General features: G+C 39.5%; 1 protein-coding gene across 7 annotated transcripts in view; it reads right to left on the bottom strand.

Moving 5' to 3' along the window:
- Window positions 1–23,936, bottom strand: part of APOH (apolipoprotein H) — a 53,288-nt gene that overhangs the window by 4,247 nt on the left and 25,105 nt on the right. For 5 of the 7 annotated variants that reach the window (XM_049861277.1, XM_049861281.1, XM_049861280.1 and 2 more), the window contains exons 3-7: window positions 7,975–8,087; window positions 6,649–6,828; window positions 4,847–4,943; window positions 3,395–3,471; window positions 278–466 (exon numbers count right to left, since the gene is read on the bottom strand). In XM_049861277.1, the coding sequence (XP_049717234.1) occupies window positions 278–466; window positions 3,395–3,471; window positions 4,847–4,943; window positions 6,649–6,828; window positions 7,975–8,050 (619 nt within the window). In that variant the 5' untranslated portion in view covers window positions 8,051–8,087. Of the gene's footprint in view, window positions 1–277; window positions 467–3,394; window positions 3,472–4,846; window positions 4,944–6,648; window positions 6,829–7,974; window positions 8,088–19,190; window positions 19,317–23,936 lie in introns of those variants that run through there. The other 2 variants (XM_049861278.1, XM_049861282.1) reach the window with 2 other exon arrangements.

Below are 23,936 nucleotides of genomic sequence, written 5' to 3'. Positions count from 1 at the left end.
ATGCCCCACTTCTCCTCCCAGGCCAAGTTGAAGGGCTACCAACTCTGTGAAGCTTTCCCAGGCAGCTCCAGGCACTGAATTGCGTTATATATAATTTTCCTAAGGTAAGAAGCCAGTGTCATTCATTGGTATCTCCATCACCTAGTACCATGCCTAGTACGTGATAGATGCTTAATAAACATTTGTTGAATGAAGGAATTTGAAACACTCTATGATAGTGGAATTTTCAAAAACGGGATTCTAAACCAATGTAATTATTTTGTCTCATTTCACTTACCTCTGCATTCTGGTAGTTGAGTCCAATTTCCACGTTCCGTGCAGGAAATTGTGTCATTTCCAAATATTGCATGGTGTGGCAAACACGCAAAGACTGCAGTGTCCCGATAGAGGGAGTTGTTTCCAACCGATGGCTTATAAACACTCAAGGTGGCGAATTTAGGTATGGGTGGTGGAGGACAGGTTATAGCTGGAAAAAGAAAGAATTATCATCTCTGTGAAAATAGTCAAGTTTTATAAATATACTTCGCAGTAAGAAAAAAAATCAAAGGTGAACTTGAGAAAATGCAAACTTTAAAAAAAATTTTTATTGTGCTTTAAGTGAAAGTTTACAAATCAAGCCAGTCTCTCATAGAAAAATTTATATACACCTTGCTATATACTCCTAGTTGCTCTCCCCCTAATGAGACAGCACACTCCTCTCCACCCTGTATTTCCGTGTCCACTCAGCCAGCTTCTCTTCCCCTCTGCCGTCTCATCTCCGCTCCAGACAGGAGCTTCCCACATAGTCTCATGTGTCTACTTGATCCAAGAAGCTCACTCCTCACCAGTATCATTTTCTGTCTTATAGTCTAGTCCAATCCCTGTCTGAAGAGTTGGCTTTGGGAATGGTTCCTGTCTTGGGCTAACAGAAGGCCTGGGGACCATGACCTCCGGGGTCCTTCTAGTCTCAGTCAGACTATTAAGTCTGGTCTTTTTACAAGAATTTGAGGTCTGCACCTCACTGCTCTCCTGCTCCTTCGGGGATTCTCTGTTGTGTTCCCTGTCAGGGCAGTCATCGGTTGTAGCCAGTCACCTTCTAGTTCTTCTGGTTTTAGGCTGATGTAGTCTCTGATTTATGTGGCCCATTCTGACTCTTGGGCTCAAGAAAATGCAAACTTTGATTGAATGCCAGGATGTCTTAGTTATCTAGTGCCCCTATAACAGTAATACCACAAGTGGATGCCTTTAACAATAGAAATATTTTTTCTCAAAGTTTAGGAGGCTAAAAGTCTGAATCCAGGGTGCTGGCTCAAGGGGAAGGCTTTCTTTCTCTGTTGGCTCTGGAGGAAGGTCCTTGTCTCTTCTGAGCTTCTGCTCCTGGGCAATCTTCACATGGCTTGGCATGTGTCTTTCCCCATCACTGCTTTCTCTCTTGCTTGTTTAATCTCTTTATATCTCAGAAGAGATTGACTCAAGACATACCCTACACTAATCCTGCTTCATTAACATAACAAACACAACCCATTCTCAAATGGGATTATAACTGCATGCATAAAAAAACATTCCCACTTTTAGCTACATCATAGGACAGAGTAGAACCACCCCATATGGTTTCCAAGAAGCAGCTGGTGGATTTGAACTGCTGACCTTTTGCTTAGCAGCCAAGCTCTTAACCACTGCACCACCAGGGCTCCAACTACAGGCATAGAGGTTAGGACTTACAACACATATTTTGGGGGGACACAATTCAATCCATAATACATGGTAAAAACTGTTAATTATGGATGCCAAATAAGAAAATATCTCCAAATCGAATGTCCGATGCAGTCAAAAAAACTCCGAGGTGAAGTAAATATAAGTCTTGCCAGCACTAATTTGCCTCCTACAATAACACATGGTTATGTTTCCATAAAGCCTTTGATCCAAATGTTACAGTAGAAAATGTTTCTGGAAGTCAGAATCAATGGAGGACATTGCTGAGCGACCACCATGCAATAATTGCTGGCGACAGTAACTCGGTGCAAAGTCATTTTTGACATTAGAGTTCTGCTAGTTCAGGCTTGCTTGTTCCTATTGAATGTCTCCTGCTTTTGGACACTACATGTATGGGGGTTATCCACGTATGTTCAAGGACTTAAAGACACCATAGTGGGTCATCATCCTGATCAGGCCAATGTGGAGTTTCAACCAGTTCAGGAAATGTTATACTACTAACATAATAGAAGATAACGCAGACCAAAATATGATTTATCTTGAGTTATCTAGATCCTTCTACCCAAAGTGTGGTCCAAGGTTGAGCAGTATGGGAGCTTGTTAGAAATGCAGAACCTCGGACCTTACCCCAGACCTACTGAGTCAGAAGCTCAGTCTAACAAGATCCCCAGATAATTATGAGAAGCATTCGTTTAGGTTAGATTGAAGCTAATGTAGCCTTCCTGGTTGTAATTTATAAGCAATCGATTTACATATTTGATATAAGTCTGCTTAAAAGGGCAACTATTTAATAAAAGCCACGTTGATTCCCACTGCTGAGTGAAAAACTTCATTTATCCTTAAAAAACTTCTTCTTTATACTTCTGGTTTTCTTAAACTAGTGTTCATTTGAAATTGCTTTACTTTTCCACTTGCTTTTGCTAGGACAGACCGGGTTGAAAGATGAAAGAACCATAATTATTACTTCAATGCCCTGACCTCCTGGTCAAGGAGTGGCCTTGTAGAGATCACACATTAGGGAGCATAAGAACGTCCCTCCCTGTATTACCAAAGCCCAGCGCTGACCCTGACTGCTTGTCTGAGCATCACCTGAACAAGTCATTGCCACCTTTTGATGGAATCTCAACCAGCTTCTAGGGTATGAGGCCCTGTAATGGGCCCTGAGCATACTGGGAAGGCTGCTTTCATTGTCTTCCTCATCTCTAGACTCCCTCCCTGAGGGTGGGGCCAAGTGTCCTTTGGTCTTACAGCCTCAGTGCTGAGAGTAGGATCTGGCGCATACTAGGTACTGGATACAAGTTTCTTGAATGAATGAATGAGGTTCCAGGGTGGTTGGAAGTTTCATCCCATTGTTTTCAGAATGTCTCCTAGTCAAATGGTGGCAGACCCTGAAAGATGAATGGACCCATCCTCAAACCCCTGCCAAACACTGTGGGAGGGTCGAGTTAACAAACCCAGCAACCAGTGGCTCTAATAGGTGGAGGATGCAAAATGTGTCCCTGAGGAGGATGCTTCCCTTCTGTCACTCCATGTGGCTGTTGCATCCTCCAGAGCAGGATGGTGGTATCAGGATGATCATCTCATTGGGCCAACACTGAAGGGTTTCCTGGGACATAGCACTTTCAGTACTAAAACCAGGAAAGTCCCAGACTAATTGGAACAAATTGGTCACCCTCCCTCGTAAATGGGCCCACAGACTCACGAGCACAGACAGGAAGCCCTGGATTCCATCTTCCTTCCTCGGTGCATTTGGCAGATTTAGTTCCATTCAGCTGAAACCTACAAAAGGAAAATGTAGTCCATTAAGTAGTAAAATAATCCATCAGCAGCATCTCAGATGTCTTCCACACTGAGCATTGCTTCAGGGTAGTACTATTGACTTCTTTCCCATCTTAGAATGCTGCTTTCCTGAGGACCCAGCTCAGTCTATCTCACTGAAAATATAACGTTCTGTCCTTGAAGCCAATTCTTTCAAGGGTGTTTACCATCAAACCCAGTAGCACATTGATGTTTCAGATTAAAGGACTGTTTCTCTTTCACAAAGAGTATTTCTTAATCTCAAATTCTAAATGAGGGTCCTCAGTAAAAGTTTGCCCTAATGTGCAGCCAGGGTGCCACTGACAATGTCACAGTGATGTCTGCTCACAAGGCAGATGAGATGGGTGAACAACTCTAAGTGCTTCCTTGCTGTGGGTGTTGTACTGCGTTTTGTGAAGACTACGGGTACCATGTTTTCTGTCATCACACTCCTGACATTCTCCATAGAATTCTCTTCTCTCTTCTAGGTCAGCCAATTAAATTTGCCTCATAACTAAAACCCAAGCCCTAGTCCTAAAATATTTTAAACCTTATGCCAAGATTTAAGGAGCCCTGGTGGTGCAATGGCTAAGCACTCAGCTGCTAACCGAAAGGTTATTGGTTCAAACCCACAAGCTGCTCTGTGGGAGAAAAAACCTACCAATATGCTCCTGTAAAGACTGCAGCCTAGAAAACCCTGTGGGGCAGTTCTACTCTGTCCTAGAGGGTCGCTATGAGTCGGAATTTACTCCACAGCACGCAACAACAACAAATGCCAAGATTTGGCCCAGAACTAAGCTTCTGTTAAGGGTGAAATTATTTTAATTCATGATCGTAAAAAAAATTTGGCTATTGTTTTTTCTAGGAGATAAACTCATAGGATAAGTGATTCATTTTTTCCTTGACTGAACTGTTCAAATCATTTTCATCTGCCTAGCTTATACTAATAGAAATTCATGACAATGTTAAAAATTGCTATTCATCCCACCAAGTTTTCTTGATATATTTATTATGTATTTCTCAGAGATGAATAAAAATGTAGATTTCTGAATTAAAAAAAAAATTGGCACAGAGGTTATAGAAAATTATCATCTAGTTACAATTGTTTCAATATGCCTCCTCAGGTAAGCACTTACTCAGGGCAGAAAAATTAGATACAGTGATAACACCATATTGCACTAGTTGCTAGTTCCCATCTATTACTCGCCCCAGATGTCACTGTGGCATATATTCAAAGCAGGACAAAAATTGTTTTGTATTCAGTAAGTCCAACCTAAAGGACCAGTCTGGATGTTTAGATTAAGGGCACTGAAATGTGCTATGTGTATTAGCTACGCAGTCACCTGGATGAGCTTACCCAGTGTTACAAGTAAAGCTGATTGTGTTGGGATATTCAAAGGTTGTATAGCGTACAGCTCCATTTTCTAAGATTCCAGCAAAAGGACATACTCGAGCTGTGATTGAAAGATAAAAAGTAAGTTTCTATTGATAGGATTTTCCATTAAAATATATATGCCCATTTTCATCCTTTTGTCCAATATCTCTACTAGTAACTCTTCTAAGAAAATAATTCAAAGTAGATCAAATGATATATGCACTAAAACGTTCATTACACTCCTACCTCTAATAACAAAATTTGGACAATCTAAATGTTCACTGTCAGGGGATTGTCTCATCATAGTATATCAAGAGTTGAACTCATGCTCAGTTTATTGGGCATTAAAGTTTGATGACTAAGTAAGATATTTTTTAGAATCATACATCTGGAAACTATAACATCACTTTAGAGCCATCATTTATACAGCCAATAATACATGAATTCTAAGGACTGTAGAAATATAATAAAATTTTATAATATGCTGAATCAAACTAGAAAAAAAAAATACAAGAGTACTTACCCTTTGCAATGATGAGAAAATAATACATGTGGAAAATAACTCAAAAAAACGAAATTGTTAGTGTTGCAGTTATGCTTATTGAAAGAAAAAAATTGTCTTAATGATATTATCGTGATTTTTCATTAAAAATTATGTTTAGTCTCTTCTACTCAAAAAGCATATTAAAACCAGTGTGAACATATATAATTCTGACAAAGGTCATGTTCATTAGCCAAAAATAACCAGAGCTCAGATCAGTTTATTTTTACCACTTAGCTACTCCACATAATTGTCAAAAGTTCTGTCTGGTTGATTGCCCAATATTTGACTGTAGTAAATAATGCTAGCATGATGTCACAAATCCATAGTGCGTGGAAAAAATCAACATAGCCATCTACAATAAAGCAATAGTGGTATATGTGCGTGTTTATAATTTTTTTTTTTTTATACTACACCAAAAAACCCAGTGCCATTACAACTCATAGCGACCCTATGGGACAGAGTAGAACTGCCCCATAGAGTTTCCAAGGAGCGCCTGGTGGATTCGAACTGCCGACCCTTTGGTTAGCAGCCATAGCACTTAACCACTACACCACCTGGGTTTCCGTGTGTGTGTATACAGTACACATATATATTTTTTAGATGAAAACTTCTATTCATTTCAGAAACTACCGAATCAGCTTCCATTTTGAGGCAAAGCCCAAAGATATGATGATTCCCCAGTTTTCTTTCTCCAGGTGGCTCTTTGCCATCAGTTTACATTTCAGAGTATCTACCAAACCCAGTGGAGCCCCACTAGATTCCAATTGATTCTGACTTGTAGTGACCCTATAGGACAGAGTAGAGCTGCCCCATAGGGTTTCCAAGAATGTAAATCTTTACGGAAGCAGACTGCCACATCTTTCTCCTGCAGAGTGCTGGTGGGTTTGAACAACCGACCTTTTGGTTAGCAGCCAGTGCTTTAACCACTGAGCACCAGGGCTCTTTAGAGTATCTACTCTCCTAATTTCTGGAGTGTTTTCCTCTCCTTTTATCTTTCACTAGCCAGGACTCTTTTAAACCTCTCTGAGTTCTAGGTAGGATCTTCTCATCTTGTCCAGCTAGCACTTACTGCCTCAATTCCCTTTTCCCAGGGAGAACTCCCAGACCCTCTGGTTTCTTAGCAGCCTCCCCACTCTGCAGCCTTTGCTGACCCTCTGCACCACAAGAATGACGAGGGTGGTCATCCCACAGAATGCTCAGAATCCGAATGAGGGGAGAGAACCTGCTAGGAGGTACTTACGTAGACATTTCAGAGTGTTGACAGGCCACATGCCGGTAAGAGGGCACGTAAACCGTCTCATCACTCCTCCCCTGGCCACATAACCCGGCTGGCAGGTGTACGTGATCTGTTCTCCTGGGTCATAGAACGATTTTAATGGCAAGACTATAGCAAATGGTACTTCTTCTGGCCTGGGACAGGCTGCAATACAGCACAAAGCAATTGGTTAAGAAATCTATACTTGCGTTTTAAAAGTTCAGCAAGCATACAAATGAAAAATAAATATTTAATGCTACTAATAATGAGTATGACAAGTCCCATACCAAATTCTTCAGATGCAATGTCTCATCTAGTTGCCTCAACAACCTTTTGAAGTAGGTACTTTTATTATCCCCATTTTATAGTTTGACTACCAACACTCAACATCATGATAAACGGATCCACAATCAACATCCATGCAAACAGCAGTCAAGAAATCAAACGACGTATTGCATTGGGCAAATCTGCCACAAAAGACCTGTTTAAAGTATTAAAATGTGAAGATGTCACCTTCAAGACTAAGGTGTGCCTGACCCAATCAAGGGTGTTTTCAATTGCCTCATATGCCTGTGAAAACTGGACAATGAATAAGGAAGACCGAAGAATTGATGCCTTTGAATTATGGTATTGGCGACGAATATTGAATATACCATGGACTGCCAAAAGGCAAACAAATCTGTTTTGGAAGAAATACAGCCAGAATGCTCCTTAGAAGCAAGGATGATGAGACTACGTCTCATATACTTGGGACGTGTTATCAGAAGGGATCAGGCCCTGGAGAAGGACATCATGCTTGGTAAAGTAGAGGGTCAGTGAAAAAAGAGGAAGACTCTCAACAAGATGGACTGACACAGTGGCTGCAACAATGGGTTCAAGCATAACAACGATTATGAGAATGGCACAGGACCTGGCACTGTTTCATCCTGTTGTACACAGGGTTGCTATAAGTTGGAACTGACTTGATGGCACCTAACAGCAAGAACCAAAACCCAAAACAAAGCCATTGCCATCAAGTCGATTCCAACTCATAGTGACCCTATGGGACCAAGTAGAACTGCCCCAAAGGAGTTCCAAGGAGCTACTGGTGGACTTGAACTGCCCACCTTTTGGTTCACAGCTGAGCTCACTGAGGCTTAAATTGCTAAGTGTCTCATGGAGATTTTAAGTATGACAGATTATAAAATAAGTATCAATCCAGTCTGGTCAGCGTTCCACAATAGAAGGGGATTTGAAGTTACTATTAATGATCCTTGACAAATACTAGGGGTTGAATAGATTAAGTATTTTTTCAAAAGAAAAAGTACTCACTCCGTCCTGCAATAGCAACATGCCAAAGAAAACTTGAGAAGAAGATGAGCACCCAAGAAATCATTGTGGATGACATTGATTCGCACTGGCACTTCCAAAGCTGCTTTCCTTTACTGAAAAGAGAGATGTAAATATAACACTGCTTAAATATTAACCTTTTTGGGGGGTTTACTTTGATCTGTGTAGACAGAAGATAAAGTATCATGATTCGAAAGGGACTCTGAGACCTAGGTACATTCTTTAATCATTTACTTTTCATTTCTGTGGGTCCGTTATGAAATCTTTGGTAGATGGTTTCTCTGTCTCCATGGCATTTATGTTCATGGCACAAAATATTTTATTATTGCCCATAGAGAATTCTGGTGATTCCCAGATTCTCCAGAAGTCCAGATCTCTGATTCCCCATCCTTTGTTTTGCATCTATAGTGGGCAATGCACTAAAAAGGAGGAATCCCTACCTCAGCCATGGCCTTGGTGTATCAACTTTGGACAGTTACTTAATGTCTCTGCGTCTCAGTGTCTGCACCACTGAAATGATATTCCAGTTCCAGGTGTATGCTTCTAAAGAACACCTTTCTTACTTAGGTACAAAAACCTAAAAGACTGAGCTCACTGTCTTCTCTTGATTACCAGTACTTCTTCCCAATTTCCCTTTTACCTGAAATTAGTAGCAAGATCCTCCTGGTAGCTCCACTTATGAGCTTAGAACTCTTCTACACCTCTTCTTGTGTCAAATCAACACAAAATCCTGCTCTTCCATTTTTAATATGCCTTAGATCTGTCTAGACAGATCCCTAGATCTGTTCCAGGTATTTGAAAGTTGATATGAAATGGCAATTTCAGACTCAAAGAAGAAAAGATAGCAAGGAGAAGGAGAGAATGGGCCAATGCTGATGATGTTGTTTGAGAGGGTTGAGTGGGCACCATTCGCGACTCCATAGTTCTCTCATATATCGTTTGCTCTAACGTTCCTTGAGACACTTGTGTTTGAGAAATGTTGGTGTCAGGCAGTGTTTCTTAAATTCTGCTCCTAATGAACATTGTGTTCCAGGGCAAGAAGAAAAGTATACTGTTGCTAAAATGAAATAATGGTGATCTGTCTCCTTTTATGAGTAAGTCACAATCTTCACACACATACATACCAGCACCACCTTAGAAGGGAAAGGATTTTTGTTTACCTCATCACTCCAATTGTTGTTGTTCTTAGCTGCCATGCAGTCGGTCTCTGACTCATCATGGCCCTATGCACTAGGCCTCTATGTACAGGATGGGATCATTGTGATCCATAGGGTTTTCATTGATTTTTGGAAGTAGATTATCAGGCCTTTCTTTTTAGTCCATCTTAGTCTAGAAGCTCCGCTAGAGTCTGTTCAACACCACACAAACCTCTACTGACAGGTGAGTGTTGGCTGCACTTGAGGTGTACTACTGGGAATTGAACCTGGTATCCTGCATGGAGGCCGAGAATTCTACCACTAAACCATCACTGCCCTCCTCAGATCACTCTCAGGCTCCCCTTTATTGTGGAGAATCCCCTCAAGAGGTGAAGAAGAGAGGAAACTAATGAAATCAGAGGGGTTAAGTTGTTTTACAGAATAAAGTTGAGGTAGTTGGAGAAAGAGCAATAAACCACAGTCTGGAGGTATCAGGCAAAGAAAATTTGGGAAGAAAAGGTTGAAATTGAGAACGCTTTTAGCAGCAGCTACAAACTGAGTGGTAGACATTGAGAAGAGAAGTGACGGGAGACGGTTTTTAATGATGTTTGCGCTCCCTTACATAAGGGAGATTTCTGGAGGGGTGGAAATATTCCATATCTTCTTTTAGGTGGTCATTGTTACCTAGATACACAAGAGCCCTAGCGGCTCAGTGGTTAAGCACTCAGCCGCTAACTGAAAGAAAGATCAGATGTTCAAACCCACCAGCCGCTCTGCAGGGAAAAAAAAGTGGCAACTGGAAACACTATGTGGCAATTCTACTCTGTTGTATCCGGTCACTACGAGCCCAAATCTACTCAATGGCAACAGGTTTGGTTTTACTTCGGTACAATAACTCATCAAACTAACATTTAAGATCTGTACATTTTACTGTATGTTAATTATGCCTCTGCTTAAAAACAATGGTTTCTCAGTTGTATTGGACTCAGTCTGGTGGAGGCTGTGGTAGCTGTGGTTAGTTAGTCCTTTGGACCAATCTTTTCCTTGTGTCTTTGGTTTTCTTCATTCTTCCTTGCTCCAGATGGGGTGGGACCAGTAGAGTATCTTAGGTGGCCACTCAGAAGCTTCTAAGACCCCAGACACTACTCACCAAAGTAGGATGTAGAACATTTTCTTTATAAACTATGTTATGCCAATTGAGCTAGATGTCCCCCGAGACCACGGCCCTCGGCCCTCAGCCCCAGTAACTCAGTCCCTCAGGGAGGTTGAATGTGTCTATGAATCTTCTATGACTTTGCCTTGGTCAAGTCGTGTTTACTTCCCCACTGTTGTACCGTCTTACCCTTCGCCAATGTTACCACTTATCTATTGTCTAGTTAGGTGCCTGGCTACCACCACCAACTGCTCTGACAGGGATCACGATAGAGGATCCAGACAAAGCAGGAGAAAAATGTAGAACAAAATTCAAATTCACAAAACAAAACCCAAAAACACCAGACTTACTGGTTTGACAGAGACTGGAAAAACACAGAGTATGGCCCCCGGACATTATTTTAACTCAGTAGTGAAGTTATTCATGAGGTCCACCCTTCAGCCAAAGATTAGACAGGCCCAAAAAACAAACAACAACATGTAGTTCACACATGTATATGAGACTAAACGGGCACACCAGTTCAGGGGCAAGGACAAGAAGGTGGGAGGGGACAGGAGAGCTGGAAGAATGGAAATGGGAACTCAAGGTCGAGAAGAAGAGAGTATTGACACATTGTGGCGTTGGCAACCAATGTCGCAAAACAATATATGTATTGTTTAATGAGAAACTAATTTGCTCCGTAAACTTTCACCTAAAGCACAATAAAAAAAAAAAAGGCTTTTTTCCCTCCTTTCCTCCCTCCTTTCCTTCCTGTGCTCAGATAATGACAAGGATATGTCAAAAGGACCAAGAAGCCATTTAATGAGGCTCTCACTGGCCAAATCTAGGACAATTTAAGCAACAAAATAAGTAATGCTGGTAACCCACTATAATGGGTTTTAATCCACTGAATAAAGCAGGAGTCAACAAGTCTACCCTGAGAGCAATAAACAAAGTGACAAATATATGGTGAAATGAGAAATTTATTCCTTACAGTGCAGTGCCAATAATAAATATAGAGGGAATATCAGAATTAGAAAATCACAGTTTGACAATTATAGAAATATTTAATTCTCCCTGGAAATGTCAAGGGATGCTAAGACTAGGGGTACAAGTGGGATGAGAAATGAGATGCTCCCCACTTGTTTACTGAGTCTTAACAGTATCTCCACATAAAATATTTATTTATTAGAAATGGGAAAATGAAGTGATTCATAGTGGAGAAATCTGGCAGATACCAATTTAATCAAGTAATCAAAAGTAATCCCCCTGGTGATTGACATTATGTTTTCCCCCAATAAAGTACAATGAAAAGAGCACGGCACCACTTCTGTGATATCCCTGCCAAAAATGTAATAACTTGGGTCACATCATGAGGAAGCATTGTGCATACCCAAATTGAAGGACATTATCTAAAAGGACTGCCCTGCAATCTTCAAAAAGGTACATGTCGAAAAAGACAAAGACCGAGGGAGACTAGGTAGACAGATAGCTGTCGTCGTGTTCACTCATGGTGATCTTATGTACAACAGAACAAAGTGTTGCCTGGTCCTCCATCATCCTCAAAATTGCCGGCGTGTTTGAGTTCATCGCTGTGGCTATTTTGCCAATCCGTCTTACCGAGGCTCTCCCTTGTCCTTGCTGGTCCTCTAGCTCACAAAACTTGATGTTCTCTTCTAGTGATTGATCCCTCCTGATGATGTGTCTGAAGCAATAGAGCCAAACAATGTTCTGTTGCCATCCATAAAGTTTTCATTGGCTAATTTTATGAAATAGATCCCCAAGCCTTTCTTCCTGGTTTGCCTTCGTCTGAAATCTGTCCACCATGGTATTATCGAAAAATGACGCAAAATAATCATAACAGGGAAATGAAGAAACAACTAAATCAAACTTAGTTTGACAATTTTTATGGGGAGTCACATATACTTGTGGTTATTATTATTTTTTTGGTAGTAAAAATGTCCTTTATTTGTATAATTAAATATAAAGATTTTGCATTATAACCTGTAGAATTAATAAATTGTCATTATTATTAGTCCTGAGTGCTTTGCTACTTGAACATATCTGAGAACTACAAGATGCTCCTAGAACTCTTCCAAAAACACATATGGGTTTTATGAAAAGTCTTTCAGTGAGATGAGGTGCCATTGTACCATTCACTTATTTTTACCTTTTGGTTTGTGATACATTGTTCCAAATAACTTTAGTTCTATGTGGTTGATCTGCTGTTTGATCTATTTTTCCTCTCCATTTAGTTCAACTGTGGTAATAACCCCAGGAACTGCCTAACAATTGGTGGTAAATGACAGTCTAAAGACACATTTAAACTTACCATGGAAGTTTAATTTGGCAAAGCAAATGGAAAAACCATTAAGACAAAATCCAAGAAATTTTGGCAAATCAAGGGATTGTTTTGTATCGTTGGGGCTTATATTCACCACTGAAGATTAGCCAACTCTTAGATTCAATTTTGCACTCTTGTGTGTTACATTGTATTAACCACGAACAAGAAAACATAGAGTCTTAGGTTGAAGAATACATGACAATATTTGTTTTACAAGGAACATAGCACCTTGTGCATGAAATTCTTAATGACTTTATGCCCTTTCCTACCCTAATTTATAAAGTAAACTACAAAGACCTTGAGTCAGAGTCCAAGGTTTCGTATTCCTGCAACCACCTTGCATCACCTGTCCAAAAGCTTTCTTATTTACTTCACAAACAGAGACTTTGGCCATAACATTAAACATTTAGCAACAGGTTTAATTAAAACAACCCCCCCCCCCCCAAAAAAAAAAACCTGCTGTCACTGTTGTCTCTTTCTAGCTTAGGATCGTTCTCGCTAATATCCACCAGCTTCCAGTGGAGAGACCAAGTGTCTTTGCTCCTGTGATGGTAAAACCCGTCAGGAACTATGTACACATTTTCAAAGAGGGTAAGAAAACACGTCACGGGCCCTAATGGGAATGATTAAAGCTTTTTTGTTTTTTTTTATAATGCATGTTGTTGTTTTTTTTTTTATGTTGTGGTTAGGTACTGTGGAGTCGATTCTGACTCACATCCACCCTGTGTAACAGAGTAGAACTGTCCCATAGGGTTTCCTAGGCTGTAATCTTTATAGAAGCAGATTGCTCGGTCTTTCTCCTTCAGAGCCCCTGGGTGGGTTTGAACCGTCAGTCTTACAGGTAGCAGCCGAGAGCTTAACCATTGTGCCACCAGGGATCCTTTTAGAAATGTGTATTTGGCTTAAATTAGCACTGAGGCATCTTTTTTTATGTAATGGAATTCCCTATGTGTAAACAGCTTTTACGTTGAAAAAGCTAATGTATTTATGTACTACAATTTCTATCATTATCTAGAGCAGTTATTCTTAATCTTGGTTGCACTTTAGAATTCCCCAGAGTGTTTTTTAAAAATAAAAATGGTGTAAGGCCATAGTTCAGAAAAGTTGAAACAGATTTTTGGGGGGGTAGGGTATTGAATAGTATATTGAATGTACCATGAACTGGCAGAAGAATGAACAAATCTGTTTTAGGAAAAGTATAGCCAGAATGGTCCTTAGAAGTGAGGATGGCGAGACTTCATCTCATGTACTTTGGACATGTTATCAGGAGGGACCAGTCCCTAGAGAATGATATCATTTTTGGTAGAGAGTCAGCGAAAAAGAGGAAGACCCTCAACCAGACAGATAGACACAGTGGCTGCAACAATGGGCCCAAACATAGTAACAACTGTGAGGATGGCACAAGACCAGGTACTGTTTCATTCTGTTGTACATAGGGTTGCTATCAGTCAGAACCAACTTGATGGCACCTAACAACAATGTCATTGACAATTTTTTATACCACCCAGGTAATTATCATCACAGTGATGGTTAAGACCCACTGATTCAATCTGTCAATGTTTACCTAAGTCAAGTTCAACCGATAGGGTTCCACATACATTTTCTCTACTTTCTATATTGCACAACTCCTGATCTACTGTGAATTACTTCCTGGTTTCCACTCATTTGTTATCATGCTATTATAAACATTTACTAAGCCCTTACTGAGCTATGCTTTGCGGTTGTTACAGGAAACTCAGAAATAAATAATACTTGACCATTGCCTCTAAGGAGTTCACAGTTTACTAGGACTGGGTGTGATACAGAGGATTTTAGTCATGCTACAACCGAGTTTGAGTACTGACTCTGCCTCTTACTAGCCATGTCATCTTAGGCAAATAATATTCTGCAGTCAAGTTTTTATCTATAAAATTAGGGTAAAAAAATAAAATCTACTTCCAATGATTGTTATCAGGGTTAAATTAGAACACATGCTGAGTACCCAGTAAAGTATCTGGCTTACAGTGAATGTTTGATGAAACTTAGGTGTTATTAACATTCTTCTTATCATTAATACAAATACCTCAAGTGTCTTATACCAAAGTACTGGAAATTTCTACACAAAATCATGTAATCTAATAGATTTCAATGAGGCTCAATGAATTGGCACTCATTACAAGAAAACACAAATGAACAAAAGACAAAAAGCCATGTTCCATAACTCACTACAAAATATTAGTGGCAATTATCACTAAGAAATGGATATTTTATTTTCCTCCTTTTTTTGTTAATATTGTCAGGGTTTTTGTTTTGTTTTTGCTAATTTTTTTAAAAAAGTTATAAATTGGTAAGATAGAAAATCAATTTCCATCTTTGGAGAAAAAAAATATATATATTCGCCTGGATGGAAATCTGCACACAAAATAGACATGTAGTTCACATATGTTGTGAGTATTCTGTAAGAGTACCACTCACCTGGCCTTATTACCCACTGGCAGCACAATCATAGGACTTCTGTAGTCTAAGGACTCTTTTTTGTATAGAAAATACAACATACATTTCCCCAGGATTAGTAGGGTCATTACATCATCCAACTAATACCCGGTGATCACCAGAAATCCCAGCCAGGTATTCCCTTGTCTGCCTCTCAGGAGGCTCAATGTCCTCAGCCCTCTGGCCAGTCCTGGTGTGCAGGTCTGATGTCTGGTCACAACTCCCTCCCTTTTCTTGCTTCATGAAGTCCCAAGTTAGGGCAAGCTGGAGACAAAAAGCCATGACACTTTAGAACACAACAAAGAGGATTCTGGGGCCATTCACACAGGTGTCATAGACTATTTATAAAAATATCTTTTCAGAAATCCAAAGAAAAGATAGGCATGATCTCATCACTAGAGATTCTGAAGGGGAGGCTTGCAAGATGAGGGCCTGAGAATAAAATACTAAAAACACGTTCACTAATGATCTGGTGTAGAAGAAAATGAGGGGACAGCCAGAGAAACTCACGTCTTCCCAAGAAGTTCTCCGATGAGCTCCGATATTAAAAGACCATGCAAAAAGGATGGGAGAAGGGGCATATGACATGAAATGAATTCAAAGCATGGCATAGATCTAGTCTGCAAAGTGTCAGGAACTAAACTGTCCAAAGTCCAGAAGGAGATGAAGATTGCAAAAAACACAGGGACAACAAAGGGTGCGGGGTCAGAACATGCAAACCAAGGAAGAAATCTTCTAGTTCATGAGTGAGATGGTTCAGACATATGGGAATTATATATTTATTTTCCTCATTATGAAAGTAATATAATATTATTTTAATCAATCTGGAAAACAAACATATAAAACAAAAGTTCTGTAATATCACCACCTAGAGTTATTTCTTTTCAGCATTTTTACACACCAAAATCAGATTTGGAAGGGTGGGAGCTTTCTCTTAGGTGAATTTTATCTCAATTAAAAAAAAAGAGTCTTTAAAAAATCAAATTTGGGATCATATATATAATTTTGTGTTTTATTTTCATGTTATAAGCACTTTCCCAGATCATTATTTATGTTTTAAATGCATACTTTTTCCAGTGCCTGCATAATATTTCATCATGTAGAAGCTCTATATTTTAATCATTTCCCTACTTTTGGACATTTAGCTGGTTATCTTTCACCTGATGGTGCAGTGGTGCTCAGCTGCTAACCCAAAGGTTGGCAGTTCGAATCCACCAGCTACTCCTTGGAAACCCTATGGGCAGTTCTACTCTACCTATAGGGTCAATATGAGTTGAAATCAACTCGATGGCAACGGGTTTTTTTTTTTTTTTTTCCACCATTATGACAATTAAGATCCTTTTACAAAATCTTTGAAAAAATTATTTCCTTAGGATAAAGTCCTTGATGTAGAATTACTTGGACAAAGGGTGTAAACATTGTAAAAGATATTGATACATGTTGTTTAGTTGCCTTCTAGAAAGGTTAATCCAATTTATGATCTTACTTTATACAATGTCTGAAGGTTCTAAAGATAATATAATGTTAACATATGACAAAGACAGAGCTCAACTGTTCAATTTTTACTTTTCTTCTGGCTTATCTAGCAAAGAAAATTAACTCACACTGGAAAATGTAGGGGACTTTTTGAAAATGGAATTAAAGCCCAGCTGGAAAGTAATATGAGCAACCAGCTGTTCAAAATGAATTTAGGGCTATAAACCCAGGAAAATATATTCCAAGTTGCAAGAACTTGTAATTGTGACCTCAGTGTCACTGTTGGCAGTCTTTGCAATATAGGAGTGTAAGGAAGACAATCTAATAACATAAAAAATCTTCTTTAAAGCATGTATGTACAACACTATTATACTGTAAAAAATATATATATATATTTTTTTTTTATAAAAAAAATAAATAGATAATGCTGGAAGTTAATGGACCAGAATATTAACAGTACATGAATTATGAGGAAACTTTTTTTTTTCTCTGTTTCTAAATTTTATTGATGTGTTTTTATCACTTTGTGGTGTGGGGAAAAAGAAATTAAAAGAAAAAGATAAACAGAAGAGACACTTGAAGACACAAAAATGAAAACAGATTCTTTCAACCAAACATCAGTTAAGTTTCATGTAAATCCACAACACCCAGATGGTCTGAACTGTTAAATCAATGGTTTATGGGCATTTAGATGAATGTGAAATGATCACTAAATCATGGGCTGTCTTTGAACAAGTTACCACAAAGTAACCCCAATTCCTTTTTTGGTGTAGTCATTAGGTTAGTAGGTAAAGGGAAATGCTTTAGCTATAATGTGTATCTCCATTTTAGCAAAGCATTCGATGAACTATTTCCACCACCCATCTGTCCATTTGCCATACCATGGGGCTTAGGTGTTGCTACAGTGCTGGAAGCCATGCCACCAGCATTTCAAATACCAGCAGGGTCGCTCATGGTGGACAGGTTTCAGAGGAGCTTCCAGAATAAAACAGAGTAGAAAGATGTGGCAATCTACTTCCAAAAATTAGCCAGTGAAAACCCTGTGGATCACAACAGACTATTGTCCAATATAGTAGCCTAGATGAGCCCCTAGGTTGGAAGGCACTCAAAATACACAAAGGCTGCAACAATGCACTTGAGTGTACCAAAGATCATGAAGATGGCATAGGGCTGGGAAATGTTTTTTTCTGTTGTACATGGGGTGACCATGAGTCGGAGATGACTTGATGGCAACTAACAACAACATACTTGGGAATGAGGTGCTGACATTTGGACTGCAATATAGTACTACTAGTTGAATTGGCAGCTGCTTGTACAAACTGTATGCAAAAAGGTTCTGCTCGGTAGCTATAATATGAAACAACCAGGGTTTTTTTGTTTTTTTTTTTTTTTAACTCTAATAGGTCTAGAGTCTATGAAAGTAAAGGAGGGGTTGGAGAGAGGTCCACTATTTTTTAAGAGAACAGAGGCATAGCAGTTTCCCATGAATAAGATTCATTGGATTGTGTTTTAAAATTAAATCTTTATATTTTATATGAGTATGAACACCCAGCAATGTTAATTTAAAATGACCCCTCAAGAGGATCATGGATCTTAAGAAACATTCTTTAAGATGTCAAGACATATGAACAAATACACATGGGGTGAGGACCTGTATACATGACTGCCTTTGTCTCCTAGATCAAAATAAATTCAACGTATAATGTGACCTGTCAAAGATACCCACAGCTTTCCCCTTGTTTCTACATATCCTCTTATTTTTTTCAGCATAGAATGCCCCCATATCTATTTGCCCTACTCTCAGACATTTGTACATTTCCACCAATATGCCAGAGCTGAGAACCCTTGCATTACATCCATGAGAATATACTCCTTTATCTACTCCATTCATTATTTGAAAAGTTGATGATTTAGAAAAACCTTCAAGAGGGAAACTACAGAATTCTGTCCTGGGTTCTAGTCTACTCGATATTTTCAACAAATTGGGTAAAGACTAAGAAGTAAGTTCAACAAATTTTCAGGTGATGCACAGCTGAGAGAATGCAGACAGCGCTGATCCCAAAAAGCTCAATAGATCAGTCAGACACTGCAGGATAAATTTCACAAGAGCAATGTGGGTTAGCCTCAACATGTAGGTTAACTGGAGGACAAAGCAATTCCAGCTGGAAGAGGCTCCAGGTGTTTCCACTGACCACGAGCTTAGCCTGACCCAGTAGTGACACGGCTGAAATTTATTTTAATTTGGCCGTGTCATTTGCACAGACAGCTACTGTTGGATACAATCACGACTTTGTCCACTGCGCTGATCAGAGCAAAGTTTGGCACTTAAGAAGCACACCGAATAGCCAGATGTGTCGGAAAGACAATGAAGAGCATGAAAGTCATGTAACGGGGTAATAATTAAAGGAATCATGGATATTTGCCCTAGAGGGGAGAAGACTAAGAAAGAGAGAGCTGCCTCCAAATAATTCAAGAACCATCATGTGGAAGGAATTTTAAACTTGCTTTGAGTTGCTCCTGAGTTCAGAACTTAGACTAAATGATAGCAGCTACAGGGAAGAAGGAGTCAATGTATGAAAGAAATGTCTAATAATTAAGGGTTTTCATCAATGGAATGGGTTTCTTCAGAAAGTGTTACCTGTCATTGTTAACATCGAGGTTCTGGGCCCCTGTTGTTGAAATCAGTGCATGAATTCTCTTTGCAAGGATGAGGAAGGGCTATCTGTAAGAGTAAATGATCAGTGGTGGAGTCTCCATCCTTTTTCATTGTCCATCAGAACCCCTTCATCCCTCATGTCCCTCCTTACTCAGCTTGGATTCCATGATCCCACATTACAAACATTCTCTTGCAATATCCTTAACTACTTTGGTTCACCTTGCTCCCAACAGACTCATCTAAAAAATCCCAAAGCTGCAAAGTCCAGCTCTCCTCTTATCATGAGCTGGCACCTGAGTAGGCAAACAATGCTGGGAAAAATCATGCAACCATGATGCTGGACTCAAATGTAAGATCAAAAATATCCTGTGGACACACAACACCGACAGTCATCACATGATGTGCACTATCCCAACAAATTCACTTTCTCCCTCTCTGAGACAACTGTTTCATGTCTTCTAATCTCTCCTTAAGTCCCTAACACCCCTACCCCATCCTACCCACCCTCAGGACAATGACACCTCCTCACCTGCTCCTCTCTAAGACCAGCCATTCCACTAGTGCCGTGGAACCCTTCTCTCCTCTAATCAAGGACATTGCTCCTAAAATGACCCTTTCTCCTGAACCTTCAGTTTCTCCCTCTCTCCTAGATCATTCCTATAGGCAGATAATCACCACTGAAAAAGAACTCGTCCTGGATCCCACCGCCCCCTCCAGTTACAGCCCTACTTTTTTCCTTCCCTTCACTACAAACTCCTCCAAAACATTGTTAAAATGAATTCCTAAAATACAAAATATAAACAATGAGAGAGGTAGGTTACCTTCTCATCTCTGACCACCCTGGTGCTCCTCCTCAATGTCAATCACTGTTACCACTTTCTTGGGTACCCTTCCAGAAATATTCTATGCATATATGAACATTTTTATATCAATGGCAACATAAAATACATATTGTTCTAGATCTTGTTTATTTCCATTAACAATACATCTTGGTGATCATCCTGTATCTGTAGATACGGTTTTGCCTTATTTTTAAGAACAGCTGCATGGTAGACCCATTGTATGGCTGTACCATAATTTATCCAACCAGTTCCCTATTGATGGCTCTTTAGCTTGTTTCCAGTTTTCTGCTGTTACAATCGGTGCTTCTAGGAATATCCTTATACACATTTTGTGCATATGTAGAAATATATCCATAAGATGAATTCATACAATGGAATCACTAGACCAAGGGTATGTACATTTTTTATGTTGATAAATATTCTCAAAATGCTTTCTTCTGCAATTTGGTAGACATTCTGAAATGGCCTTTCGCTGAGATTGCAAGAATTTCATGCCCATCAATAATCAACTAGATGGCAACTAACAACAACAATAATATATAAGAATGTATAAGAACAGCACTGGCTATTTAACTCATGTCTTAGTGGGCGTTTCCTTCAATGAACACCAGATGGTGCAACAGACTCTAATGTGTTTGCCATGAAGCTGATCTGAAAAGACTTAGAGCCTCGTTTTGATTATGTAGATTCAGTAGACAAAGCTGGAGAATCAGTTGTACACGAAAAAAAAAAAAATCTCTATAGATAGTTTCAATTCATCAATAATAGCAGATGGCAGCCTGTGCTTTTTCTTTTTCTTTTTCTTTTTTTTCCCTTTACTTGAAAGAATACTAAAAAGCTCCTCATCTTTAGCTCCCTATTTCTTGCCCATTCCCTAAACATTACCTTATCTCCAGCTGAATGGAAAAATGTGTGAATGGTATAGAGAACACAAGTTAGCAATAATAACTCTTGGAGTTGCACTTATGTGCGAAAGTGGCTCATTTAGTTCGTGTTGCTGCAACAAGGAAATGTATGAACATATGTATGTCACATAAGAATATTTCTTCAAGCAAATAGAAATGAATAATTAAAGTTCATGTGTTTACTATGATAAGGCTTCCGTTTGGCAGAACACCAGCAAACCAATTTCACAGCAGAAAAGCATATTTTTTTTTCCTGGCGAGTGTCATTTAAATAGAATAAATCCAATTAGAGTTGTACCTGCTTTGCAACTTACGAGTATACTTTTAGATGTGATTTTAATAGGTGCCCCATCTCACACCCAACATACATCCAATGGAGTAACTATTTGCTGACTTGTATATTCTCACCTGGAAAACCCTTTCTAGTCTGCAGGGGAGAATATTTTTTAATCCGTTCATCCTTTCCTCAGGAGGTAAACAGGTGGGAAGTTAAAGAAATTGGTCTCCTGAGCTACCTGTACAAGATCAATATTTATTATCTATTACAGAGCTATTGTTGCTATTCTTGAGAAAAAGACATGTCTTATTTGTAAAGTATCTAAGACTGGATGTACATAATTACAAAGACAGAATCATCTAGTGGCTGTAGTTCACTGGGAGACCAAACTCTCCTTAAGCTGATGAGGAAGGCATTCTTCCTCAAAGAGGGAAAACGTAAGATTTATGAAGATCTATTAAGGGCCAGCAAGCATTAGTGGCTCAGGGGTAAAATTCTTGCCTTTCTTGTGGGAGATCCAGGTTTGATTCCTGGTCAATGAACCTCCTGTGTAGCCACCACCCATTTGTCAGTGGAGGCTTGGGTGTCGTTAGATGCTGAACAGGTTTCAGCAGAGCTTCCAGACTGACTAGGAAGAAAGACCTGATGATCTACTTCTGAAAATCAGCCAATGAAAATCCCATGGATCACGACAGATCATGGATCTGTAACCCCCATGAGAACGGCAAAGGACTGGGCAGCATTCTGTTCCATTGAGTATGTGTTGGGGGCTAACTCCACTATCACTAACAACACCATTAAGGACCAGACCTTTTCCAACTGCCATCTCATTTAACAGTGATTACAACTTCGTGAGACACAAGTTATTTTGCCCATGTTTTAGGTGAAGAAACTAGGGCTCAGAGAAGATTAATGATTTCTCCAAATTAGTACAACTACCGAGTGGCCAAGCAGGGACTATCACCTATACCAGTGATAGTCAGCATGTGGTCCCCAGGCCAGCAGAGGCAGCATTACCTAGGATTTTTTCAAAATGCAACTTTTTACCCCCAACCTATTCCTACTGAATCAGAAACTTTGGGAGTGGGGACCTGCAATCAGTATTTTAATAAACCCTCCAGGAAATTCTGACGCGAGCTCAAGTTTGAGAACCATTGTGCCGGACACATTCTCCTTCCACAACACTGTGATGCTTGGGAGTGGTGTGTGGGAGAGAGAACTAGTGTCCATCAAGGTAGCATCATGAGCCCAGCACCCTAACTGGTATGTCCCAGGATATTTCTCTTTATGTTCACAACAGCCACACAAATTAGGTGTTAATATTTCTTTTTAAAAATTTGCTGAAAATATACACAACAAAACATATATCCATTCAGTAATTTTTACATGAATAGTTCCATCGACGATTACATGGTGTCACCATTCTCTGTATTTCTGCCCATATTGTTTAACCATCATTAACTTTGACTCTCTGCCCCTTAAAGTTCTCATCTGTGCTTTAGGTTAACTGTTGTCATTTTGATCTCATATAGGTAATTCTTCAAAAGGGTACAATGCTCAAGGCAAACATTTTTTGTTGAGCTAAACCGTTGTTTCATTTAAAAACGACTTCATGAGATAATTTTGGATCAAGGTTTAAAAGTTGTTTCCAGGCAATAGATTGGGGGTTCCTCAGGTGTTATTATCTTGATTTTACATTGAGGAAACTGAAGCTGAGGATAAGATAATTTGTTGAAGTCCCCAACACCGGTAACACCAAAGTTGAATAATACCAGTTAAAGAGACAATGTGTACTTAGGTCTGATTCCACAGCCTAAGCTCCCATAATTTTCTAGAAAGTTCTGTCTTAACAGATCATCTAAGTATCTATCCCTGAGGGTAAAAAAAAAAAAAAATTTTTTTTTTCCACACAGTTGTAATAAGCTTGATTGTGTGAGTTTCCAGCCTAAATCTAGATCAAATGAGAGGGATGCTGCTAGAAACATACTAAAGGGAGCCAAAAGCAGTAATAGCCTGGGAGGAGATAGGAAAAACTACTAAAAAGTGAATAACTTTTTTAAAAACTTATGACCGTAGTGCACATAATCAGAAAAAGCAATAAAGGTTAGTCATAAAAAGTTTGAGACCTGGGACTATTTTGTGTAAGGGTCAACACTTCAACAATTCTTGAATTTGTCACAATAATAAAGGATATCCTAATGAAGGGTTAACCATTGGAAATAGATTAACTGACCTCCTCAAGGCCGCTATGGCCTCAAACCTAGTTGATCTTGGACTCCTGAACCTGCCTTTTCCCTTGCCCTGTTTTTATTGTTAAAGGAACTCCTGTTGCACATAGCACTAACCTTACCCTCTTGAGCTCAAAGTTGGAAGATGGAGAAACTGAGGTTCAGGCCTGATCCAATTACTTGGAAAAGACCTGAAGCCTGGTTTTAAGTCAAAAAGGCTCCTGAGATAATAGATAAGAAACCCAGAGGAACCAACGCATCTGATACAATGAAAGAGGTCTCGTGAGACTGCTCTAGAAAAGACTTGAAACACCTTCTAGGACATCGTTGCTACCATGCAATTTTTTCAGAGAAGGTTTTTTTTACTCACCGAGTCATACCAGGCTTTGAAAGTTACAAATTAAAGGTGAGCTAGGAGACCACATGTTATGGAATTGGATTATGTCCCCCAAGAATTCCTGGCCCTTGTACCCGTG

Source organism: Elephas maximus, chromosome 19 (assembly GCF_024166365.1).
Source record: "Elephas maximus indicus isolate mEleMax1 chromosome 19, mEleMax1 primary haplotype, whole genome shotgun sequence".
NCBI lineage: Eukaryota > Metazoa > Chordata > Mammalia > Proboscidea > Elephantidae > Elephas > Elephas maximus.
The sequence above is the reverse complement of the archived record's forward strand: the minus strand, read 5'-3'. Positions and strand labels throughout refer to the sequence as shown.